At 34.0% G+C, this 24,132-nt stretch overlaps 3 protein-coding genes across 3 annotated transcripts; all 3 read left to right on the top strand.

Moving 5' to 3' along the window:
- Positions 1-10,724: 10,724 nt before the first annotated feature.
- LOC135149665 (uncharacterized) lies at positions 10,725-11,966 on the top strand. The gene has a single exon (XM_064085445.1). The coding sequence runs from the start codon at positions 10,725-10,727 to the stop codon at positions 11,964-11,966; it is 1,242 nt and encodes a 413-aa protein (XP_063941515.1).
- Positions 11,967-12,040: 74 nt separating this feature from the next.
- Positions 12,041-14,872, top strand: LOC135149664 (uncharacterized). Its single transcript, XM_064085444.1, has one exon. It carries the CDS (start codon positions 12,041-12,043, stop codon positions 14,870-14,872), a length of 2,832 nt encoding a protein of 943 aa, XP_063941514.1.
- A 1,280-nt stretch (positions 14,873-16,152) lies between these two features.
- On the top strand, positions 16,153-23,895 carry LOC108203034 (ubiquitin-like-specific protease ESD4). The gene is made up of 10 exons (XM_017371723.2): positions 16,153-16,419; positions 16,569-17,418; positions 17,500-17,579; positions 17,659-17,752; positions 17,856-17,954; positions 19,779-19,871; positions 19,968-20,087; positions 22,129-22,232; positions 22,552-22,624; positions 23,521-23,895. Exons 2-10 carry the CDS (start codon positions 16,603-16,605, stop codon positions 23,581-23,583), a joined length of 1,542 nt encoding a protein of 513 aa, XP_017227212.1. The 5' UTR covers positions 16,153-16,419; positions 16,569-16,602; the 3' UTR covers positions 23,584-23,895.
- Positions 23,896-24,132: the final 237 nt, after the last annotated feature.

Raw genomic sequence — 24,132 nt, 5'->3', positions numbered from 1 at the left:
TGACAAGTTCAGGAATATATTTATTTTAATACAAATCTCTAGTGTGCTACAAATCTAACTCATAAGTTAGCTACACGACAACGATCCACTAATCACAATATTATTATTAATCTATCTTATTAAACTTTACAAATTGTTTGTGTTTTTTTTGTCACATACAAATTATTTATGTTAGTAACGTGTATCATACAAAATTTTGTTATTAGTTTATGATGAATACCTAATTTTATTTATAAATTTTCATTCCCGATCATGATTATTTGACACTAAGCTTCCACCAAATATTTGTACCCACTTATTAAAAAACGTATCCGAATCTGAATTCATATCCAAAAATCAGCAAAATTTAGAATAAAAGATCTCTATTCGTATTCGCCGGATATTATCCCGATCTGTTTTTTCAATACGCAAAGGATGATATAAAAACACACACCCAAACATTAATATAGCGAAAGATTAACATTAATTTCAAATTGTAACATATCATCAAGTAGTTTCAAGAGGTAAATGTATATGTGCAACATAAACACACATGTATGTGACTAGTATGCAACCTAATAATCACACAAGGCGCAAATCATCGATTGTTAAGAAACAAAAATGAAATCATATTCTGGAAAATAAATAAATCATTTATCTTATAAAAATTAATTGAAGAAATTGCAAGATCTAAGTGTGGTAGAATAGGCTGCGCGACAGGATCACATTAGGCATTTTGTTTGGTGGATCGACCGGGTGTACTCTGTGATCTGTATCATGTATGTTTCTCCTTTATTTTCAAATATTAATTTTTGTTCAACATTTATATGATAAGATTAAAAAAATATAAATATATAATAAATTAATATAAGTACTATCATATATATATATATATATATATATATATATATATATATATATATATATATATATATATATAGGGTCAAGTTCCGTGGAGACGCAGCTTATCAAGAGACGAGAGAGACGCATCTACAGCCGTTGATTCCATCAGTACTCTAGCAACCAATACAGGGGCACGCTGGGAAAAAAAAGAATTATACACGAATCTAATATGGAAACATACGATCTGTATACGTCCATTATAAGGCAATGTTAATATGCTACTGATTTAGAGCTTCAATCATGGATTTTATAATTTTGGAAGCTACGTAGGTCTTATTATATGATACATATATAACTCAGAATCAAGAACAGAAGCATCGAAAAGCTTTTCAGAGGTTTTTGTAACAGCAGTGTCAATGGAAGCTAGCATGGGCGAACTAAGGTTTTGTTCTTGTTTTTGATCTCATCGATTCACAATATTTTCAGGAATTTTTAATAGAACACTCTATAGAACCCTAACTTTTGATTTCTCTGTCTGGTTCAGGCATCAGAACGATAGCGAACAGTTGCAGAACACGTCGATGTCAATTCATCCTGAAGTTCATATCCCAAGGTTAGTTGTGCTTCTTAAACTCTTTTCAGAATCAACTAAGTATGTAGTTGTTATTTTTTCTAAAAATATGACGTAGAACACCAACAATTTTTTTGTTCTTGATGTTTTTTTTCCTCAGACACGACAAGTCGATTGTTAGAATCAAACCTAGTATGCTTGTTCGTGTGTTGTCGTCGCTTTTTGATGATCAAAAATCATGGATTTCTTCAACCGGCTTTGATTCTATAATAAGTTTTGAACTTAACAAGTACCCCATGAAGCTTTCTGAATATCTGTTATCATCTTTTGAACCAAATCCTTCGGTTTTAAGGATTAATGAACAAATTTTTGAGATAGGCGAGGAAGATGTACATGAAATCATGGGTTTTCCTCGAGGGCTGGTAGACGTCGATTTTGTTAACAATGTATGTGTGAAAAAAGCTTGGGCACAAAATTTTGGCCCGGCAAAACAATGTTATCAAGTCACTGCTACCGAACTTTGCAACTTTATTATTTCAAACAAAGCTGCTGATAATCAGCTCAAAATGAAACATACGCTGATGTAAATTGGAAACATACGATCAATATACGTTCTTTATAAGGTAACGTGAATATACAACTGATTTGGAGCTTCAATCATGGATTTTCTAATTTTGGAAGCTTTCAAAGTCTTAATATATAAGACATATATAACTCAGAATCAAGTATGTAAGCGCTGAAAAGATTTGCAGAGGTTTGTAATAGCAATGTCAATGGAAGCTAACATGGGCGACCCAAGGTTTTGTTCTTTCTTTTGATCTCGTTGATTCATCATATTTTTCCGAATTTCCTATAGAACACCATAAGGAACCCTAAACTCTTAATTCTTTATTTGGTTCAGGCGTGAGAACCGTAGCGAACAGTTGCAGAACTGTATTAAGAATCGTGTAACTTATTTTTTTATGTATTCTATGTGCAGGCATGAGAAACCCATTGTCAGGGTTAGACCTTGATTGCTTGTAAAAATTTTATCTTCACTGTCCCAGGATCAGAAATCATGGATCTGCTCGATGGGATTTGATTCGATACTAAGTTTTCACTTGAATGAGGGAACCTGCATATTGAATGAGGGAACCTGCTCGACGGGGTTTGAATGAATCTGCATATTTTTTTCTACTATATGAACTGTTGAGGGAACCTAATAAGAATCGTTTATCTTATTTTTTTTACTTTTCTATGCACAGGCAGGAGAGATTCATTGTTAGGTTTAGACCTTTTTACTTGTAGAAGTTCTATCATCACTATCGCAGAATCAGAAATCGTGGATTTGCTCGACGGGTTTTGATTTTATACTAAGTATTCAGTTGAAGGAATACCCCGTGGAAATTTTCGAATTCATATTAATACGAGGATACGAGGATGATCCAGTTCACCGATCATATGGAACACGTAATAGAATCTTACCTAGAACATGTTTACAATTAAATATTTTATGATTAAATAACCATGTACCTACCAAATATATTTCAATCTCCTGCAAGTTAATATTGGAAAGAATTTTCTGAAATCAATGATATTATAACATTTGTAAGTTCGCTGAAAGAAATGGATTTAGTAAGTTGGTTTATATGAAAATCTTAAAAGAACAATATTTTTTTTTCCAAAATTGTTTTTAAATCTCCCGACTTTATTTTTCTGATTTCACATGTCTTTAAGAAAAGTCTAATCGAATATCAATATTCTAATTTTTAAATATAAATTTATACAACACTTTTACAGAACCCCGTTTAAAATTTAAATATCAATATGTAGCTAAAATAGTAGGATAACTAAAAGAACAAAAAAAAGATCACAAAATATTACACTTAGACATATTATCTTAAAAAAAATATTTATACAACACTTTGTGAAACATTTAGTATGCGTAAATAAAATGTATGAATATTCTTGTAGAATCTCAAACTGAAACACATATAAATTTAAATAACACTTTAAAGAAACCCGTACGAAAAATATGTCAGTGAATAATAATGTTTAATTTTTAAATATTTAAAATACACCTTAAAAAATTTAAATATATTTATACAACATTTTGCGGAACACTTGTTACGTATAATTAAATATACAAAATGTTTTCGTAGAAACTCAAACTAAAATAGATATAAATATAAACAACACTTTAAAGAATCCTTTATGAAAAATATATCGACGAATATCAATATTTAATTGTTAAATATTTAAAATATGCCTTAATATTTTTCAATTATTTATTATCTATAATTTATTTAAATGTAAATATATTTCAAAATATAACTAAATTATTTCAAAAATATTAAAATATTATTTTAAAATAGTTTATCTCACATATCAAAATGATTATATTAATGTTTCTTTATTATGTTCTTTAATATAGTGATTTATTAAAGTTCCTTAGTGAGTTCTTTCATTTAGTTAATTCTTAAATTTTCATAGTAATAAAATATCAGTGAAGTCATATTAATTTTACGTCTTTAAAAATAAATTCGATTTTTTAAATTAACAATCTACAAAAATTAATATCTAAAATAGGATATAGTCTAAATGGGAGTCATGCAGTGGACATTGTAGGTACATTTTGGTTGATATCACGATCATTTTAAAGATCTTTATTATTATCTTTAAAATAATTTTTAATATGATTTTTAAAATAATCTTTATTATGATCTTTAATATAGTGAGTTTTTTAATTTAGTTAATTTCATAAAATTTCATAATAATAAAATATTAATAGAGTCATATTGATTTTACAACGTTTTTAAAAATAAATTCAAGTTTCCAAATTAATAATCTACAAAAAATAATATCCAAAAAAAAGGTATAGTCTAATGTGTCGTGCCATGCATTAACGTTATACGTACATTTTGATTGATATCACGATCATTTTAAAGAATCTTTATTATTTTTTTTGTTTTGATTTTTAAAATAATCTTTAACATGATCTTTATTATGTTCTTTAATATAGAGTGTTCTTAAAGTTCCTTATTGAGTTCTTTAATTTAGTTAATTTCTAAAATTTCATAATAATAAAATATCAGTGAAGTCTTATTTATTTTACAACGTCTTTGAAAAAAATTCAAATTTTCAAAATAATAATCTATAAAAAGTAACATCTAAAAAAAGATATAGTCTAAATGGGAGTCATTCAATGGGCAATGTTGTAGGTACATTTTGGTTGATATCACGATCTTTTTAAAGAATCTTTATTATTATTGAAATCCTTATTATGATCTTTAATACAATATATAATATGATTTTTAAAATATTCTTTATTCTAATCTTTATCATGATTTTTAATATAGGAGGTTCTACTTGTAATATCTGCAAAATCTTTTAAGTGAGTGTTCAAACTAAATTTTTGAATCGAGTAAGTGTTTAAAAAAATTTAATATAATTTTTGGATTATATTCTAGCAAAATTTATTATAATTATTTTGAGTTCTTTTAAGTGATCTACATGCATAATATATTTTAACAGAATAGAAGTTATGAATCTTGTTGTTTAGTATTTTCTCCCATGAATTTTAAGTTTAGCTGGTAAAAAAAATTAAACATATGAGTCACAAAATATTTAAAGAGTTGAATAGTAGTATACATTGACATGAACACATCATCAAAAATATAAAGATTGCTATAAATTTATTACCAAAAATATAAAGATTCTTTTGTACTGAGAGATCTTCAAATCAACATGTATTGCCATAACATAAAGATTTTGTTAAATATGGATAGATATTTACGTTACAATTTCCTTTACTAGTTAATAACATCTATCTTAATTGTTAATTAATTATGACTCATAAATAATATTGATTGTATATATCTTTGCACATAAACTATAGTACTCGAATATTTTAAAATGTATATGCCGAACACAATGAAGAATCCAAAACAGAATTGCACGTATAAATTTTAATATGAGCCTCTTTGGAACACAATGAAGAATTCAGAAAAAAACTGATAGCACGTATATTAAGAACACTGGACAACAATATCTGCATATTTTAAGAACACTCTGAACACCAAAAATAACTAAGAGGTCCTAGGTATGAGTATCGCTCCTGTTTCTATTCCTTTGCCTGAGTTTTAATGTCAAATTGTCTAATTCTAAGGTTTGTGTGACTAAAACTTGCAAAATCCCTGATAATTGAAACTAAAACTTGCAAAATCCTTGATCAAGATCACTAAAACGCTGATCAATGTAAGGTTTCAATCCCTCAGAACATTCAGGGATCCAATCTTTACCAAGCTCTTGCAGATCAACATCAGAAATTTCATCAAACCTATTGTGATCAAACACAGTATTGCTACAAGCATCTGTAAACAATAACAGAATGAACGTAATGGTCTAATCTCGTAGACAAGAATTCAGAAGAAAGTAATGTATTATTAAGATACATAGTTCAAAACTTTCACGAAAAAGAAATCAAACCAGAATTCGAATGCACTTCAGTGTTCCGGCTAGTGTTCTCCATCGCGAAGAGCTTCCGTTCAAGAGCAAGCAAAGAGACGATTTGTACATAGACAACTGTAACGACGAAAAAAGGAAATAGATTAATTCGAGGTAAGAATCAATCAAGGAGAGTGTTATTGGTAAGTTTTGTAATAAATCTTAGATTGATTCAAACAAATATACGTAGAAGTATTTTTTTGTTTTAAAAGCTTCCGTATACTGCCCTTAATCATTATTTAATTGTATTTATACAGTACGTATAGTATTTGCTTAGATTACAAGATCAAGACTGATCCAACGGTTAGCATTCATGTCTCTCACGTCTCTCGCTTATGCCCCGTCTCTTTTGAACCTCCCCCTATATATATATTATATATATATTTAATATTTTCCGATACAGATCTCTTCGGATACGGATACATCTATATTCATATCTGTATCCGAAATCCCGGGATTCAAATAGAGATATCCATTTCATTTTAGATACGAATTATATTCGTTTTTTTCCAGATATAATAACGGATTTTTCAGATCAATATTGAAGTTTTCAAATTTTTTGGCAGTCCTAGTATATTTGTATGTTCCTTTGTTTTAGAATATTTTACAAAAATGTTTACCTCGTGCTTATTAACTACAAGGAAAGCTTGCAATTTTTTTTTTATCTTGTGCCTTGATTTATCTCTGGTTAATTAGTTATTTTTAAAATTATAAAATTATATTTGAAGTTGATTCTTGTTGCAAATTACAACTAGGTATTTACAAAAAAGACTAAAAAAAACATATTTTGACAACTACTTTTAAAATAAAAACATAGTTTTGCAAGAAAATGAAAAGTTTATATATATATTTTTGAAAGACCCTTTATTTTTTGGCTTGAGACATAGGTCTAAAAAATGCCGAGTTTTTTTTTTCTTTTTCAAGTTGATAAGCAAGCTTGGGAGAAAAAGGAAAAAGGTTGGGCCTGTAATTTCGATATATACTTTTTCTTGCATCATTAAAATAGGATATTGCTAAATACACTACACTTTTACTTTGTGCAGTTTGCTGAATTTACCTTCAACTCCTTTGAATGAATTAAATGAGGATTTAAATCATAGCATTTATTATACATAATTCTCACGATTACTTAAATTGAGATCGATTGCACTAATTTACACGTCCGATACACGGTAAAAGCGGATTTTTTTAAAAAAATTAACAATTACAACTGCTTCTTATTTGATTATCTGAGCTACTATGTTTTATATTTTAACTCTTTCATTATTTTATTTCCAGGTGATATCAAATTAAATAAATTTACAAAAATTATTATGCTTCCAAATCAAATGTTATTATAATATCAAAAAATATCTTTTAATTATGACATACTTCAATAACTAAAATAATATATATTTGATCAAAAAAACTAAAATAATATATATTATTATGTTATTTTATTATTTTTGGTGACTTATGCTATTTTTCATATTCTTATTCTTTCATGATGATAAAAGATACGAGATGTTGGTCCGAACATATATAATTTGAGTAAATAATGTCTTAAATATCATAGTTGGAGAAAATGGATAGCACGTATAAACTCAATACCGTGTAATATTATATAAAGTAACGTTTGAAAGACTCCCCTTGTGACATCTAGAACCATTTCTCAACATAAGATACCGAAAGTTGCGTATGTGTGTTCATTTATCAAAATATTTTCTAAATCTCACCAAATTTTTTTATTAATATTTATGCTAGAAAATAATTTTTTTTAAAAAAAATATACTTCATTTACGAGTAACTAGATCTTATAAAAAAAATTAATTAATTTTTAAAACTTATTTCTAATATTCTATTTTGAAATATATTTATTTTAATAATTTCTCTTTAAACAATAACAAAAAAAATGTATGATGAAAACAATTAGTGTAGTTCAATTGCCTTTCGTAATTTTATTTTACACTTTTATTTTTATTTTTATTAAATATAAAAATTTATATACTTGAACTAATGTCAATAAATTTATTCTTTTTAAATCATGCATGTACTAATATTTTCTTATGAAGTTATAGATAAATAATATTTAGATATTTGGAATAACAAATTAAATTCTATCTGAAAATATTTCAGAAAAAATAAAAAAAAATAGAAAGATTTCTTTTGTCTAGAGAAAATCGATTAAATATAAAAAACATAATTAATTAGAAAAAATAGCAACTAAGTTAAGTTTACTTTGACAAAATTATTTTATGAACTTTATTTTCTTGATTATCCAAGTAAAGTTCCAATCAAAAAGAGAATTAATATAGCAAGTTTCAAGACATTAGCTTAGGGGTAATTTGATAACACCTGGATGAAAATAAAGGAACTGAACGAGAGGCGTACGATGGTTCAGATCATTTGTTTATGTTTATACGAGACAAGAATACATGAACGACGCATCAAATTCAACTGGACGACTGGAGCTTAAAAAGTTGGCTGAACCACACCTAAAACGAAATGTACTACTTAAATAACTTTTTTTAAGGGCCTAGCCTTTGTGCAAATAATTTTGGTGTTCTTTTTTTAGTTTATTAGTTTATAATATGTCTTTATAAATTTATAACGAAAAAATCTAATTACATTATTATAATTTTTTTATTATTCAAAAATACAAATATATCTAATTCCTTAAATTATTTTATATATTTATATATAATTATTTTATAAATTTGAAATACCGAAGATTTTGACATTTATATTATATAATTACATTTTATATATCATAATGACGCCCACAACTAACCTCAAGGCAAGTAATGTAATAAGTCAGAATGTCTCTCTCTGGAAAAGGCGAATACCGGCGATTTCAAAATTTGAAATCCAACCTAGGGTGGCAACAGCCAAATTCTCACCGGAGCAACCGGAGTTGGGAGCAAATTGATCGAAGTCTTCTCAACTTCATCTGGGCTCAGAATGAGTGGGTTGATAAGGAGGTCTTGGAGAGGTTAAACATCAGAGACCCCTCAGCGGTGGATATAGCTTTGAATCAAATACATCTCAGAACCCTAAACGACAGATTAGCTTTAGGGGGAAAACATTTCGATTCGAAAAGAAAGTTTAGTGAAGTATTGTTGGATCAGAGCAAGCAGGAAAGCACTTGGGAAAGGGTTCCTTTCAAAGCGGAGCTGAAGAAGGAAAAACTCAACAGAAAACCAGAACAGGTGGCCACGATTTTTCTACATAGCATTCCAGAGGAAGCAACTAGCAGGGAAATCTGGCAGCTTTTCAACCATTGTGGAGAGATTCTGGATATCATCCTTCCAAGAAAGAGGGATAAGAAAGGAATTAGATATGGTTTTGTTCAAACCAAATCGGAGTTGGAAGCTGGAGCTATAATTAGCAATGCAAAAGCCAGCAGGGGTCTGGGCAGGAAAATCAAGATGAGTATTAACAGTTCAACTAGGCCTGTTAAGAAAGAGGTGAGCTCCAAAAAGACCAGTGATGTCAAAGTTTTGAAGACAGAATCTAAGAGCGCAGAAGATTGTGAATTTCAGAAAAAGATGTTTGAGTTCATAGAGGTTGAAGTGGATGAAGAGGTAGAAGAAGCTCTTTTGGACTGCAAAATTGGATTTACCTGGTTTGATATGGGGGTAAACACTTTGCAGGAAATTTTTAATGATATGGGTTTGCATAAATACAGGATAATTTCACTTTCAAAGAGAAAATTTCTCATTAGAAAAGACAAGAATGATAAATGGGAAGATCTAGACTCCACTGATTTATCCGTTTGGTTCTGCAAAATTAGAAGATATGAAGAAGCTGATCATGTCATCTCTCGAGTGATATGGTTAGAATGCAGAGGACTACCAATGCCTGCTTGGAAAGAGGAGAACTTGAAAGCTTTCACTGCTAGATTAGGAGAATGGATTAGCTGGTCCTATCAGAGCGATGGGTTGGGGGAATTTTTTAACCCAGTTATATGTATTGACACAGTGGAATGGGACAAAATTCAGGAAAACATGAAGATTCTTTATAAGGGCAAGCAAATTCATATTTCCTTTACGGAAGTCAGTGATATCAACAAACTTGATGGAAAAATCATGCCCATGGAATTATCGGAAGAACTGAAAAACAATTCAGTAAGTGAGGATATGAAAAACGTCGCGGAGAGTGAGGTGAAAACTCAGAAACAAACTAAGAAGGAAGGAGGGGTGTTGGTTTTAGGAGACGCTAAAACAATGGATGAGGTTGTAACTTCTCATGTTGATCAAATCTCAGATGTAAGCCAAAAGATTACATCAAAGGTAGGGACAGATAACGTTGAAATCAAAGCGCCAATAGAAGTAGGAATGGTTGAGACAGGGCAGATAAACCATGATATCAGAAAGGTACAATCTAGCTCAGAAATAGTCCCAGAGGACACTTTGGGGCCGGAGATCTCTGCAAAATCGGCCGTTGGCTCAGAGAAAAGCGTTGAGGTATTGGACAATTCGCATTCCACTTTGTGTGCAGGGATATCTAAAAAGCTCAGAGTTAAAAGTACCCGTGGAAGACCTAGGAAGAAATCGTTTCAACAGAGAAATCCTTTTGAGATTGGATCGAAATGTAGAATCAGAAGTAATAAAAGGATAGGCTCTAGAAGCAGTCAGCAGAAGCAGATGAGAAAAGATTTGATTCCTAGTCAAATTGTTATTCCACCAAGAGTAGTAGGAGGTACAGTGAAGGAGGCTTTGGAAATCTTAGCCTCTGCAGAATATATGGGTCTGGAGATCATAGGGGATAGAGAAGTGGTAGTGCAGGAATTAGTTAGGAGGTTAGATAAGAGGGAGCTTTAGTTATTAGTAGGACATACCCCAGTAGATTTTAGTTATCGCCTTTAATGAATTTTATCAAAATTTTATCTTGGAACATTAGAGGTATAAACAATAAGGTGGCTCAGGGAAATCTTAGGGATATAGCGGGCACTAATAGAGTGACTATTGTTTGTATTCAGGAAACAAAGAGTGAGAATGAATCTTCGGACCTAGGGCTTTTTCAGATTCAGAAAGACAAGTATAAGGCGCACTTTCAACCTTCTAGAGGAAAATCAGGTGGTTTGGCTACCTTCTGGGATGTAGATAAGGTGGAGTGTATAGCTTTGGCTCAGTCTTCAAACTGGATTTGGAGTAACTTCAAGATCAGGAGTGATAACAGCAAACTGCACGTTGTCAACATTTACAGTCCATTAAAGTTAGAGGGCAAGCAAGGACTATGGGCAGATATAGAGAGGATATTAGAATGTTTATCCACGGCTGAAGAATCGGAGCCAGTATGTTTTGTAGGGGACTTTAACTGCATTAGAGATGTAAATGAAAGGAAAAATTGTGTATATGCTAGGCGGGATATGGCAGGTTTCAACAAGTTAATAGACGATTGCAATTTGCTGGAAATTGGAATGCACAACGCAAAGTTTACTTGGTTCGGTAGTGATGGGAGAAGAAGCAAATTGGATAGAGTCCTGGTAAATTCTTCATGGTGCAGCCTGGGGAGCTGGTCAGTTTTGGCTCTTTGCAAAAAACACTCAGATCACAAACCATTACTGTTAACCTGCGGTGATGAGCCAAAAAAATCTAAACCTTTCAAAATTTTTAACTGCTTCCTCTCAGATAGATTGCTGGAAGAGATTAAAAACAAGTTGATTAGGGGCAATCATTGGCAGCTGGATAGCATCCAAAAGGTATTGCAAGGGGTAAAAGGTATTGTTAAAGAGGTATCTAGGGTCAGCCAGAATGATTTTTCAATGAACATAAAATCTCTAGAGGAAAGGATGAATGAGCTGGAAAAAGAAGAATGGGGGGCAGCAGAACTTTCAGAAGTAAGAAAAAAGTTGTTACAATGGTATCAGATGAGGGAATCCATGTTAAGACAGAAAGCTCGAATGAATTGGATTAGCTTAGGTGATGGAAATACGAAGTTTTTTCACCAGGCTATTCAGCGGAGGAAGCACAACAATAACATTCTCAAGATAAAGTGGAACAACACTTGGTTAGATTCACCTGAACAGATTAGAGAGGCTTTTTTAACCACTTTTCCGATTTCTTCAAAGGTGGGAGGGACAGACTATTATCATTGGGATCGCTAGCTTTGCCACAACTTGGAGACCACGGGAAAAGGTCTTTGGTTAGGCAATTCAGTGCTCACGAAATCGAACTAGCCATGAACTCTCTCGCAGCGGATAAAGCTCCAGGTCCAGATGGTTTCAATATCAGAAGCATCAAGTTTTTATGGCCTTTGATAAAAGACAAAGTAATAAGCTTTATTCAGGATTTTGGAGAAATGTCTAAGTTGCCAGCAGGGGTAAATTCTTCTTTTATTGTTTTAATCCCCAAAGTTTTAAATCCTTCCTTAATCAAGGATTTTCGGCCTATCAGTCTTATCAACTCATCTATGAAGATCTTAATGAAAGTGTTAGCAACTAGATTGGGAGTTTTTATGGAAGAGCTAGTGAGAGACAGTCAAACAGGTTTCATGAAGAACAGGCAGGCAACTGAGAGTATTTTAATAGTTAAGGAGGTTGCACATTCCATTCAGTCAGGGAGGGGTAAAGGTTTCATCTTAAAACTAGATTTCGAGAAGGCTTTCGACTCAGTGAATTGGGATTTTTTGTTCTCAACCCTTGAAGCAATGAACTTTGATCAAAAATGGATAAGGTGGATTAAGTCGATCCTAGAATCTTCACGAATCTCAGTTTTGGTAAATGGCTCTCCCTCTAAGGAATTCTCTCCAGGAAAAGGGCTTAGGCAAGGGGATCCGCTTTCACCTCTGTTGTTCAACATTGTGGGAGAAGTTCTAAATTCCTTGATGGACAAGGCTGCATCCACAGGAATATTCAAAGGTTTTTCTTTTGGTGAGGACTCCAAAGAAATAACTCACTTACAGTATGCGGATGATACGATTGTGTTTTTAGATGGGACAGTGGACTCTGCTAGGGGGGTGAAGAAGGTGCTTCAATGTTTTCAAGTTCTTACAGGTTTAAAAATCAACTACTGCAAAAGTGAAATTTTCTCAGCCAGCCTATCTGGAGTAAGCTTGAAAGTTTGTGCCGATATTCTGGGTTGCCAGATAGGTAAATGGCCAATGACATACTTGGGGATGCCAGTAGGATGCTCCTCACGTAAGGCAAGTTTTTGGGAACCTTTGCTAGCAAAATTAGAACACAAACTGGCTAGGTGGAAAGCAGAGGCCCTTAACCAAGCTGGCAGATTGACACTTCTTAAGTCAGTAGTTGATAGCCTCCCTATTTACTGGATGAATCTTCATTTGATGCCAGTTTCAGTAACAAGGAAAATAGAGAAGATTAGAAGAGATTTTCTCTGGGGTAATGTAGGCACAAAATATCAAAAGAGCAGAAAACTCCACTCGGTAGCATGGACAAAAGTTTGTAGACCTAAAAACCAAGGTGGGCTAGGTATCTCTTGTATAAGGGCAAGGAATTTAGCTCTGCTGGGAAAATGGTGCTACAGATGGGAAAAGGAGAGATCTAGGTCCTGGAACTGTTGGATTAGGAGTAAATACAGATGTTCCAAACATGAGAAATTGAGTGAGTTGCAATCAGCAAAAGGAATCTCTGAATGTTTAAAGTCAATCAAAACGGTTTCAGAGCATCCTATTTTAAAAGACAAAATTTCAAGTAGGAGCTTCAAATGGAAACTGAAGAATGGCAAGTCAGTGCTGTTTTGGGAAGACAGGTGGTTTGAGAATAAGATTCTGAAAGACGTCTTCAAAAGATTGTATCATCTGTCCAACCTCAAGGATATAACAGTTCATGACATGGTGGATTGTTGGAGGAACAGCAAGGAGAACAGTGGTTTTGACAAGTGGACAAGAAAGCTAAGGCAATGGGAATTAGAAGAGGAGGGAAAATTGGAAGCTATAATTCAGAGTATCATTTTCCTCAAGGGAGAGGATGAACTCCTCTGGTCTGAAAATCTGAAGTCATACTTAGTTAGCTCCATGACCTTGCAATTTTCAGGCCAAAGTGAAGAGGTGGAATGGAGTTTTATTTGGAAAATTAAAATTCCACATAAAATCAAGCTCTTCCTGTGGAAGGTCCAGATGAATATTCTGCACACAAAAGGTTTTTTGGTATCTAGAAATATTCTAGATCCTCTCGAGGCTCATTGTCCTATATGCAGAAAGGTTGTAGAGACTACAGATCATCTGTTTTTGGAATGCAGGTTGGCTAGAGCTGCATGGAAATATCTTTTTGAATGGTGGCAAATAAATCCAATTCCTCACCATGAATGCAGCTTTATGAGTCTGTGGAAACAACACAAACAATTCCCATCAAAGAAGGCAAAACAAGTATGGAAACTCTCAGTTAGTGCTGCTCTATGGTGCATATGGCTGGTCAGAAACAGAACCATCTTTGATAATAAGGAAACTACAGAGACTCTTTTAGGAAGTCTTATAAAGCATCAAGCAAAAGAATGGTGCTTGGCTTTTAACTTAATTCACATTAAGGCTGCAGAATGGTGGCAATGCAACCCTATGGGATCATTAACCTTTTCAGAGAGAGTTCAAGTAAAGATTCTCAAAGACTCTGCAAGTGATCTCAGTGCCTTCATTGATGGTTCTTTCAAACGCAAGGGACAGACCTCCATATCTGGTATTGGAGGTATTATTTTTAATAAGAAAAATGAGATTATTTTCTCATTTTCAGGACCCTCCTTAGCTGATGGTCCCTACTCAGCAGAGTGGCAGGCTTTTTGTTTCTTATTGAATGCTTTCAGTATTTCTTCCTGGAGAAGTCATGCTATAACAGTATTTTCAGACAGCAAGATTTTGGTGAATAATGTGCTAGAAATTTTTTCGTCAGGCAGTCATGGGAACCTGAGGGATTTCTCTAAAAATATTAAGTGGGATAATTTTTCTATCAGATTAATTCCGAGTGATTTAAATGGTGAGGCTGATTATCTGGCAAAAAAGGGAGCACAATGTAAAAAAGTTAACTCTTATTGGGTCTTTCCCAGAAGCCCAGTTTCTTAGCCTGCAGGCCCATTTTTATTCTTTTAGTCCAGGGAATAGGAATAGTCTTAAGGGTTTTAACCCTGCTTGGCTCTATAAATAGTCTTTTACCCTCCTTTAGTTACTTAGCTGCCTCCTCTCTCAGTTTCAAATTTTCACTGAGTTACTTAGCTTGTCTTAGAGACTTGCTAGAAAATGGAAGATTTTGTACCAGTCGAAGTGCTTCCTAGGTGGAGATTGCCCGAAAGAGGCACTGTTAAGATCAATGTGCATGGTTGTTTCTTTGTGGAAGCCCTCCCAAATGGAAATGTAACAGGTATAGGAGTGGTGATTAGGAACAGCAGAGGCAGGATTCTGCGTATGCTATCTGGCTCATTGGGAATTCAAAACAGGAGAGTGAATGAATACTATGCGCTTCTGGAGGGGTGCAAGAGGGCCTTTGCAGAAGATTGGCGTGTCTTTACTCTGGAGACGGATCATTTCGACTCATACTGGGAATGGAGGCGCTCGGCGGTTGAGGGAGCTCACCCAGATCACGCCTACATTGTGCAGCAATTGAACCAGCGCCGGGAAGATCCGAACTTTCAAATGGAGGTCAATCTCTGTGACCCGAATGCTAATGAACTGGCTGCTTACTTGGCTGATCATGGAGCTAGAAACTATCACAACATGGTTGTGATAGCACAACCTTTCGGTCGGGTCTTTGAGCTATGGAATCACGACATGGGACTTGGCCCAGCTGAGCCACATTTTATGGCTGTACACGAGGAAGATGTTGGGCTGGGAATCGTCAATGATGCAGACGTTATTGACCAGGCTGGTGCTGCTGCTGCTAATGCTCAAAATCCTGAGCATGTAGGGGAGGAGTTGCTGAATGAAGCTGGTGAACCAGTGGAAGTCGTAGAGGTGGATGACTGAAGCAAGTGCTGCATGCTGTGGAGAAGTGCTCATGGGAGTCTAGTAGTAGGTAATGATGGCTATAGTTTTTGCATGTAATAGTTTTTTAGGGGAATGAGTTTTGGGGGCTGGGTAATTTTCTCTAGGCAAAAAGTAGAGATATTTTGTTGGAAGCATAGATTGGTTGGCTAGTATCTTCCCAAGACAAGTATTTTGTTGGGTTGTTTTCATTATCTATCCTCATATCTTTTGATATGTGTACCAATTATTATTATCAATGAACTTTTGCCTTTCAAAAAAAAAAAACTAACCTCAAGGCTATATTAGTAATCACCAGTAATCACTCCAAACTGTAAAAAGTAAAATTGAAGTGTATTTAACAATTATGTTAAAATATTATAATCGAGAAATATTTTTGTAAATCTCCGTTCTTGATTTCACTCGTAAACATCCGTTTCATTGCATTCAAATCGACACAGAACTTCTCAAAGCCCCAACATTCTCGCCACATATATACACCCTGGTCAATATCTTCTTCTCCAGCTCGTTTGTTAGCACTTGCTCAGCTCTTGAAGATCCAATTTTTCGCTCAATTATCTCTGGTTAATCACCGTTTTCACCTCAGAACATGAAATTTTGATGTGGGTGCTTCTCAGGACGTTATATGCACGGTTAATTACAACCCCTTTTAGTCTTTTTTGCTTTTTACTGCAATTCTAGGGTTTATGTTTATTGCTTTGTTGTGTATGTATGCAGTTGATTTTTGTGTTGTACTTGCTTATAATTGTAAATCTTAGATGGGTTTATTTTATTTTTTCAGGGGGTTGCTGTGTTGTTATAATTAGGTGATTTTAATGGGTGCATTCACGAGTAATCGAAAGCGTGGTGTTGATTTTAAATTTTCTTCATTTCAATTTCATCAGCCAAATTCGTGGTTACGGTCTGATAATCATGTTACTAAGAAGCTTAAGTTTGCAGAGCCGATGGGGACTCTAGATGTTTTGGAGTCGGGCTCTGCTTCGAAAAATGCAGCTAATAGGCTACATCAGTATCCCTCGGGGATTAATTTGATTAGAAGGCAGGTACATGCCCCTTGTGGCAATAATAGGTTTGGGCGTTCGAGGGTTGTTAATGGTAATGTTAGTAGAAGAGAGGATTATGATGCTTTGGAGGGTCTTGATGATAAGTATTATATGTATGAGAAGACTAAGAATGAGGCATTGGATTCTTTGAGACTTGTGGGGAAAGGGAAGGAGGTGATTGATGTTGATGATTATGTAGAAAAGGAGAAAGGGAATGGTTGGGAGGATTTGAGCGTTGAAGATGTTGAATTTGTTGAGATTGGGAAGGAGAGTTGGAGAGAAGACGAGGGAAAGATGATGGATATAGATAGGACTACAGGAGACCGGAGTTTTCAACCTTCGTGCTCTTCTGTAGTTTCGGAAGATTTGCCTAATGCAAATTTAAAGTCAGAGAGTGCAGGGAAAGTGTTGGATGTGGTCCCAATGGAACGGGGTTTTGGTATGCCTCATGAACCTGTTTATAGGAAATTGTATGAATCAGCTGGTAAGCGTAATAAGAAACTGGATGATATAAATTTTCAGATTAAACTAAATACGAAGTCCTTGTCTACACTTAAGCTGCGGCCTCCTGCTAAGAAACCCACCAAGGTAACATATGTCAACTGTTACAATCAGAGTGATTTCATATTACTTATTGGTTCTCGATGATAATTAGATCTTTGTTTCCAGGAAGTAGTAGTTAAAGAGCCTTTTGTGCCTCTTACCGAAGAAGAGCAGAAAGAGGTTAAAATTGCCCTGAATGCTAACTGGTAACTAGTTTACGTTATAGCTTTTGTACTTGGTAGGTAGTTTAGTACATTGTGATAAATTGTATCTCGATTTCTGTAGGAGGAAAATTTTGGTTACTCATGAGAACTCTAACATCGAGATTACTGGAGAGCTATTGCGTTGTTTGAGACCAGGTGCATGGTTAAATGATGAGGTGAATTTTTGGTTCTTAGTTTCTCATTTTGAACGAAAGCGGCAGTATATGTATATAATTTGTTTACGTGCTAGCTTTTGTTGTTGAATATTTCAATTGTCAGGTTATCAACTTGTACTTCGAGTTGCTGAAAGAGAGGGAAAAGAGGAATCCCAAACAGTTCTTGAAATGCCATTTTTTCAACACTTTTTTTTACAAAAAGGTTGGTCCATTCATGCTATATTTCTTCATTACTTCTCCAGAAATTCTTGGATAAACCAATATATACCTGTATCCCCATGCACCCCTGTGTCAGATACTCGGATTCTTGGAATACCTGAATAGATATAAAATCCCAAATGAAAATTTTCTTTTTCACAATATGTATAACAGAAATAATTGATTTAACCTAAATTCTTGTGTTTTAGATGCTTATAACAATGTACTTCACTCAGTTCACATAAAGTTAGTTTATGTTTATAGACAATTTATGACCTGCTCGCACATTGTTTTGAACTCAGGCGTATTTGTATAAGTCAAACAAACGGCTATTATGCTAAATTAGAAATTTGGTCTATAGTCGTCTTCACACTATTGTGACAGGTTGAAGGAAAAAGTTGCAATAGTGGACAACAATTGATACATGGCAAGCCACTGTCAAGCTTGAACTTGCTAAAATAATCGTTTATGTTATAGTATATTTATAATTTTAGGTAGTAGAAATTTGAAGAGAAGTTTTGTTCACACTCTAATCCTGCATAAAGGCTTTCATACCCTTTGTGTACATATATTAGTTGTATAACAAAGCCATACTGGTCAGAACCAGGTGAGATGAATTTGACTCCTTGAAGAACCAAAAACAGAAACATGTCTTAAGATACCATATGGATATGTTTTTTGTTAAGTAGCTTGCATTTGTCATTATATGTTCTAGGCTATACAGATCTCACCGAACACATTAAACAATACTGAAGACAGTTTAAATGGGAACATAAGTAGAATGTAATCGGATCTTAATGTTTTTTTCTAGACTATGTTGCACAGAGATGGGTACGGGAACATATACAGGTAGGGGGTCGGGGACCTGAAATGACACTTCCAAAATTACAGGGTACGGGTATGACATTTAATATCTCTCTCTGTGTATATAACTTACAAGTAGTGGCTATAGATTTAGGGTTTGTCACTTTATGTGTCTGGGGATGGGTATTTTGGTATTTTAAGTACCCGAAACGTCCCCAAATTAGTCCAGTGTCCCCAGACTTTTGGCGGTGTCCCTCGGCCGTCCCCGCGGCGTCCCTGTCCCCGAGACGTCCCCAATCTTCGATACTCTACATGTTTGGCGTCCCTGTGCAACATAGTTTCTAGATGCTCCAAGTGTTTGATTTGTTAGAAGTCTTTCATCTTGAACGTGGAGAGGCTAATTCTTATATATGTGTGAAGAAAAAAATTGAGAAATCAGGGGGGAAACGTGAGAAGCATCATGTGAAGGGTGGGATTTAATTGTGTTGAAAAGAGAAGAGCCTCAACACACAACTTAATATGAGTTGGCATTCTAACATTAACAATAAAATTATTATTATCCTCCGAAAGATTTACTCACTAATTATGTTGGTAATGAACTATCTTACAAATATGATTTGATCTGCAATTTGTTTTATGGAGGTTAATCAGGCATAAGATCTAGACAAAGAGATATGTGACTTTTTGAGTTTATATTATTCTAATATCTCTTGCTTTATAATTTCAATTGAACAAGGTGATGAAAGTATTCACTCCATCGATTTCTGATTGTAGAAGTAATATTGCTGCCAAGTAATTCAGAGCTTTTGAGTTAATTGCAATATTGCCACTTTGTTAATTAATGAATAATGAATATTAAATTTGCTTCCAATTAAATATGGTCCAAGGACTTGTACTATTTCCATATAATTAAGATTCCTACTAGAGTCAAGTTGATATATATTCTTTTGGAGTTCAATGTGCGATACAACTTTCTGCTTTAAGCATACTATTCATTAATACAGTTTTTAATATTTGATCTCAGTTAATAGGCGGGAAAAGTGGCTATGATTTCAAATCAGTTAGAAGATGGACTACTCAAAGGAAGTTGGGATACTGTCTCATTGACTGTGACAAAGTAATTTTTTGTTAATTACTATCATCCTAACATTTTATTATCCTAACATTTGTTCGGGTTGCTGACAATGTTTTTGAATGTCATTATCGATTTCAGATATTTGTCCCAATTCACAAAGAAACACATTGGTGCTTGGCAGTTATCAACAAGAAAGATGAGAAGTTCCAGTATCTTGATTCTCTTAAAGGAGGAGACCGACAAGTAATGAATGTCTTGGTATGTTGTTAGTTCACTCTTTCTTCTAGATACGCGCATGTAAAGTGATTGTAGTGAACTTTGGGTTGGGCTATCTAGCATGGTTGTATATGCAAAGAATCTCATCTATTCCCTCGTCCATTCTTGTTTTGCACCTACTTAAGATGCTATTTCACTGCCATAACAAAAAGGGGGATTGAACAATTAGATGCTTAAATTTTAATGGGTAGGCAGATGCGAAGGTGTCCTCAGGTGGGCGGTGGCTACGAGACCATTAGGCGACGCTAAATCTGCCTAACTCTGTTTATATCTGGCCCAACCTGTTCCCAGTCCGGTACAGCCCATTCTTCTATAAAGAAAACACATCTTTGTAAAAAGAAACAGCTTGTGAAACCATAACCTCCAGCAGTCTAAAGAGGATAGAAGCATCTTCTTCTCTGCTGTGCTGCTTCCCGACTACAAATATCTTAGTTTTGTACTCTTTTTTCTAAAGTTTTCTTCCCAAATTATACACTCGCGCATACTTATATATAATATACATACATGTATATGTATATATGAATGTTCGCCTAGGCATCTAGAAGCTGGTGCACTGCCTTGGTTACAACTTGACAAGCATGTGTTGGAGTTTCTTCGGCACTTTGCGGAAACCTGACTTGGTTCATCTGTCGGATGCCTGTAGCAATGTTAACTAATCATTTGCTTTGCTTAGTGCGAGCATATAGAAGATTTATGGGTTTTTCCAACTATATTTTTTTGACACGACAATAGATGGGGGTGAGGTCTTGTTTTAATTACTTATCTCTAGGTAATTTTTTTGTTCCTCAAACAAAAGCTGATCCAAATTTATAACCCATAAAATTTTAAACGATTTTCGGGCCCTGATTTGACCTGTAGAACTCCAAAGTTCACCACAAACAAATATGTTTCGAGATAAATACATTTTCAGTTGTATTTAGTGATACTGATCTATCTAGGGTTCACCGTTCCAGATATAATGTATAAAACACTTATGGTTTGAGCATGTATAACTAATGTTGTGTTTGGTTGGGGAGGTGAATAAATTTGGAAGGAATCGAATGAAATTTGAACCAAATGGCAATTGTTTATAGATCTCATTCCTTCATTCTATTCCTTGCACCCTATACTAGATATCATAACCTAGTTTGAGAAGGAATGCTCCATTCCCACTTGTACTCAACTTCTCAAATCTCATCATAATAATTTTGCACCCAGTCATTTCTTTTTATAACTTCACTTCCACCTTTATTATTTTCTTCTTTTTTTTACTCATTCCATTCCATTCTCGAGTATTGGCCCCCTTATCACAATTTTAAGCAAAAATCCTCAAATATCATATCCAGAAAATATAGCCCCAAATATCAGTTTATAATGTTACATCGTTTAGCGTTCACAATTTTTTTTTGAAAAAAACATAAACTCTACATCGTGTCGTGTACCCTTTTTTTTTTCCGCCCATGCCCATAGGAAAACACCTAGAAACCCTAAAACCCATAACGCCAGATAATGTAAGGTTATGAAGTAACGCTACTTTATCTAATGTTTGAAGCCCAAGCCCATATAACATATCTCCTAAATGCTACACCGTGTAGCATTTTATTCTTATAAACCTAACGCTACATGATGTAGTGTTTTAGCGTGGTATCCAGGGCCATATTCTCAGAATGTGATATTCAGGGCATTTCGACTCCAATTTGTGATATGCAGGGCCTTTTCTCTCCATTCTTCTCAACCAAAAACGACATAAAGGTTCTACGCATCTATGGTGTTCAATCTTGGTTTTCACACTATCTATTCTCTTTTGGTTCCTAACTACACCTGTAACTAGATCTCATCTAATTACTCAAAAAGCCCTATACTTTGTTATTACTGAAAAAACGCAAGTCATTCATTGCTCAATCACAGCCTTAAAGCTGTTATTAGCATATCGCAAGATTTGGGGTATTTGAACAGTAGTTGCATAAATTTAGAGTACTAAAGACTTAAAGTTGTGGTATTATATAATTTCTTACAATGATTTTTGATGATTGTTGATATCTAGGCTAAATATATTGTGGATGAGGTGAATGATAAGACTGGAACATCAATTAATGTTAGTTCGTGGAAGCAAGAATATGTAGAAGACCTTCCGGAGCAGAAGAATGGGTGCGTTTTGATTTTATACATTTTTTGTTAAAGGGCAAGCTATAATAGTAAGATATGTGGTGTTTAAGGAGGAAACTATATGATTTTGAAGTTGTTGCCTAAGGAGTGAATGTTAAATGGTTAAAGTTTAACACATATACTGTGTTGCATTCTTTAAATCGTTTATATGTTCATTACCTTTATAAAAGGTAACAGCGTAGTGCTTATTTTCTTGTGGTGTCCATTGCTTCTATGTATGCCTGTGGTTTTTACAATATTTATATTGTTTCGAGATTAATGCTTCTGAAGGTAATACAATGATGCACTCCCTTTGAAACAGGTATGACTGTGGCGTGTTCATGATCAAATATGCTGATTTCTATAGCAGAGACGTGGGACTCTGTTTTGACCAGGTACTGTAGGTGCTAGCAATTTGTATAGTTTCTGGATTTTTCTTCCAAGAAAGTACAGTATGTTTGTTCTTTTTGTTTGGCTTTAGTTCGCTTTTGTTGCTTGTTTAGTGCCAGGTTGTTGATTCCGTAGAGATTTCCCCCCGAGATTGATGTCGTATTGTTGCATCAATCTCCTTTTTTCTTTTAAAAATGTTTGTTCTTTATACACTTCCTATGTCGCATACTTGCTCTGCATGTCTGCAAGACCATGGAAGTCCCAGGCACGGAGTCGTCTTCATTTACGATAAGCGATATGCTAGTTTCAGACAGATCGGGAAAGTCTATGTGAAAGCCAAGGAAATTTGTGTACGAATTTAAATGAGATTGTTATGTTCCTAATAGAGATTTTTAATAATGTATTTTTGACCAAAATTTTTTTTTTGCCGGAAACAAGTTACTATTGGGAGTCGTCCTTCCCTTGTTCCTTCCCCTGTGAGTATGAATTTTGTAAAACAAGATCAGTCACACCTAATAAAAATTGCGTTAATAAAGCTGTTGGGAAAAGTTAGAGAAGAGTAAGGTAAGTCATTGTACTGCTGATACTAGTACCCTAGTCTGGTAAAAAGATCTCAAAAATATGCTTGTGGTTCTTATCTATGTGCATTTGTTTATGTTGAGTTATCTACTGTCCCTTTTCCAGTGCAATATTATCTTTTGTATAAAAAAATAAATCCACGGAGTTGTACAGCAGCCATGTTTTATACATTTGTGTTCAATAATGATTATATATGTAATTTGTGATTTATAATATATACATCATTTCTAGCCTCAGCTAGCAATTTTGAATTGTACTATTGAACTGCAGTTTACATAAATCCTGTCCATGGATTCTAATATTTGCTTTGTATGCCTTTCAGAAACACATGCCATATTTTCGACTGAGGACTGCCAAGGAAATTTTGAGATTAAAAGCAGATTAAGTGTTTCAGTGTGCTTTTGTGATTATGCTACTTCAACTTACGATCATACTTTACAGTTTACATCAAGCTTGCATGCGGTGTATTCCAATGCAAAGAGATCTTGCTTGAAAATAGTGTTTTTCTTGTGTGGCTACCAGAGGGTTGACAATTTGACTAGTAATGGTACTGCAATGTCCTAGTTTTTTTTAGAAAAGAATTTATAGTTGAATATTGGATATAAATATATTTCCCCAACTTATTGTAAAGCCAAGAGAATTAATTGTTGCCCTAGTATTTTATATGTGTTGCTGTATTAGCATCAAAATTTTGTGATTTCCCTTTCTTTTGCTAATTGAAATGTGTAAGTTCCCTAATTGCCTTGACAGTTAATTAGAGATGTGTCTTCATCCAAACATAATACAAAATGGCAGCTGGACGTTGAATGATACTGTAACATCACTCTTATATACAGGTTAAGCTGCTGCCCTGAACGTATGCCAGATGTCAGGGATCCGGACCCATACAAAATATGTTTTAGCAACCACCTATATAAAGTTGGCCAGTGATATT

Source organism: Daucus carota, chromosome 9 (genome assembly GCF_001625215.2).
Source record: "Daucus carota subsp. sativus chromosome 9, DH1 v3.0, whole genome shotgun sequence".
In the NCBI taxonomy this organism is placed as follows: Eukaryota; Viridiplantae; Streptophyta; class Magnoliopsida; order Apiales; family Apiaceae; genus Daucus; species Daucus carota.
This window is presented reverse-complemented; position numbering and strand designations above follow the sequence as displayed.

Excerpts from the sequence above, each read along its gene's own strand:
- LOC135149665 (XM_064085445.1), top strand. The coding sequence starts at position 10,725 with ATGAATTTTATCAAAATTTTATCTTGGAACATTAGAGGTATAAACAAT.
- LOC108203034 (XM_017371723.2), top strand. The coding sequence starts at position 16,603 with ATGGGTGCATTCACGAGTAATCGAAAGCGTGGTGTTGATTTTAAATTT. Across the intron at positions 17,419-17,499 it reads CTGCTAAGAAACCCACCAAG|GAAGTAGTAGTTAAAGAGCC; the intron begins GTAACATATGTC and ends CTTTGTTTCCAG. Across the intron at positions 19,872-19,967 it reads GTCTCATTGACTGTGACAAA|ATATTTGTCCCAATTCACAA; the intron begins GTAATTTTTTGT and ends TATCGATTTCAG.
- LOC135149664 (XM_064085444.1), top strand. The coding sequence starts at position 12,041 with ATGAACTCTCTCGCAGCGGATAAAGCTCCAGGTCCAGATGGTTTCAAT.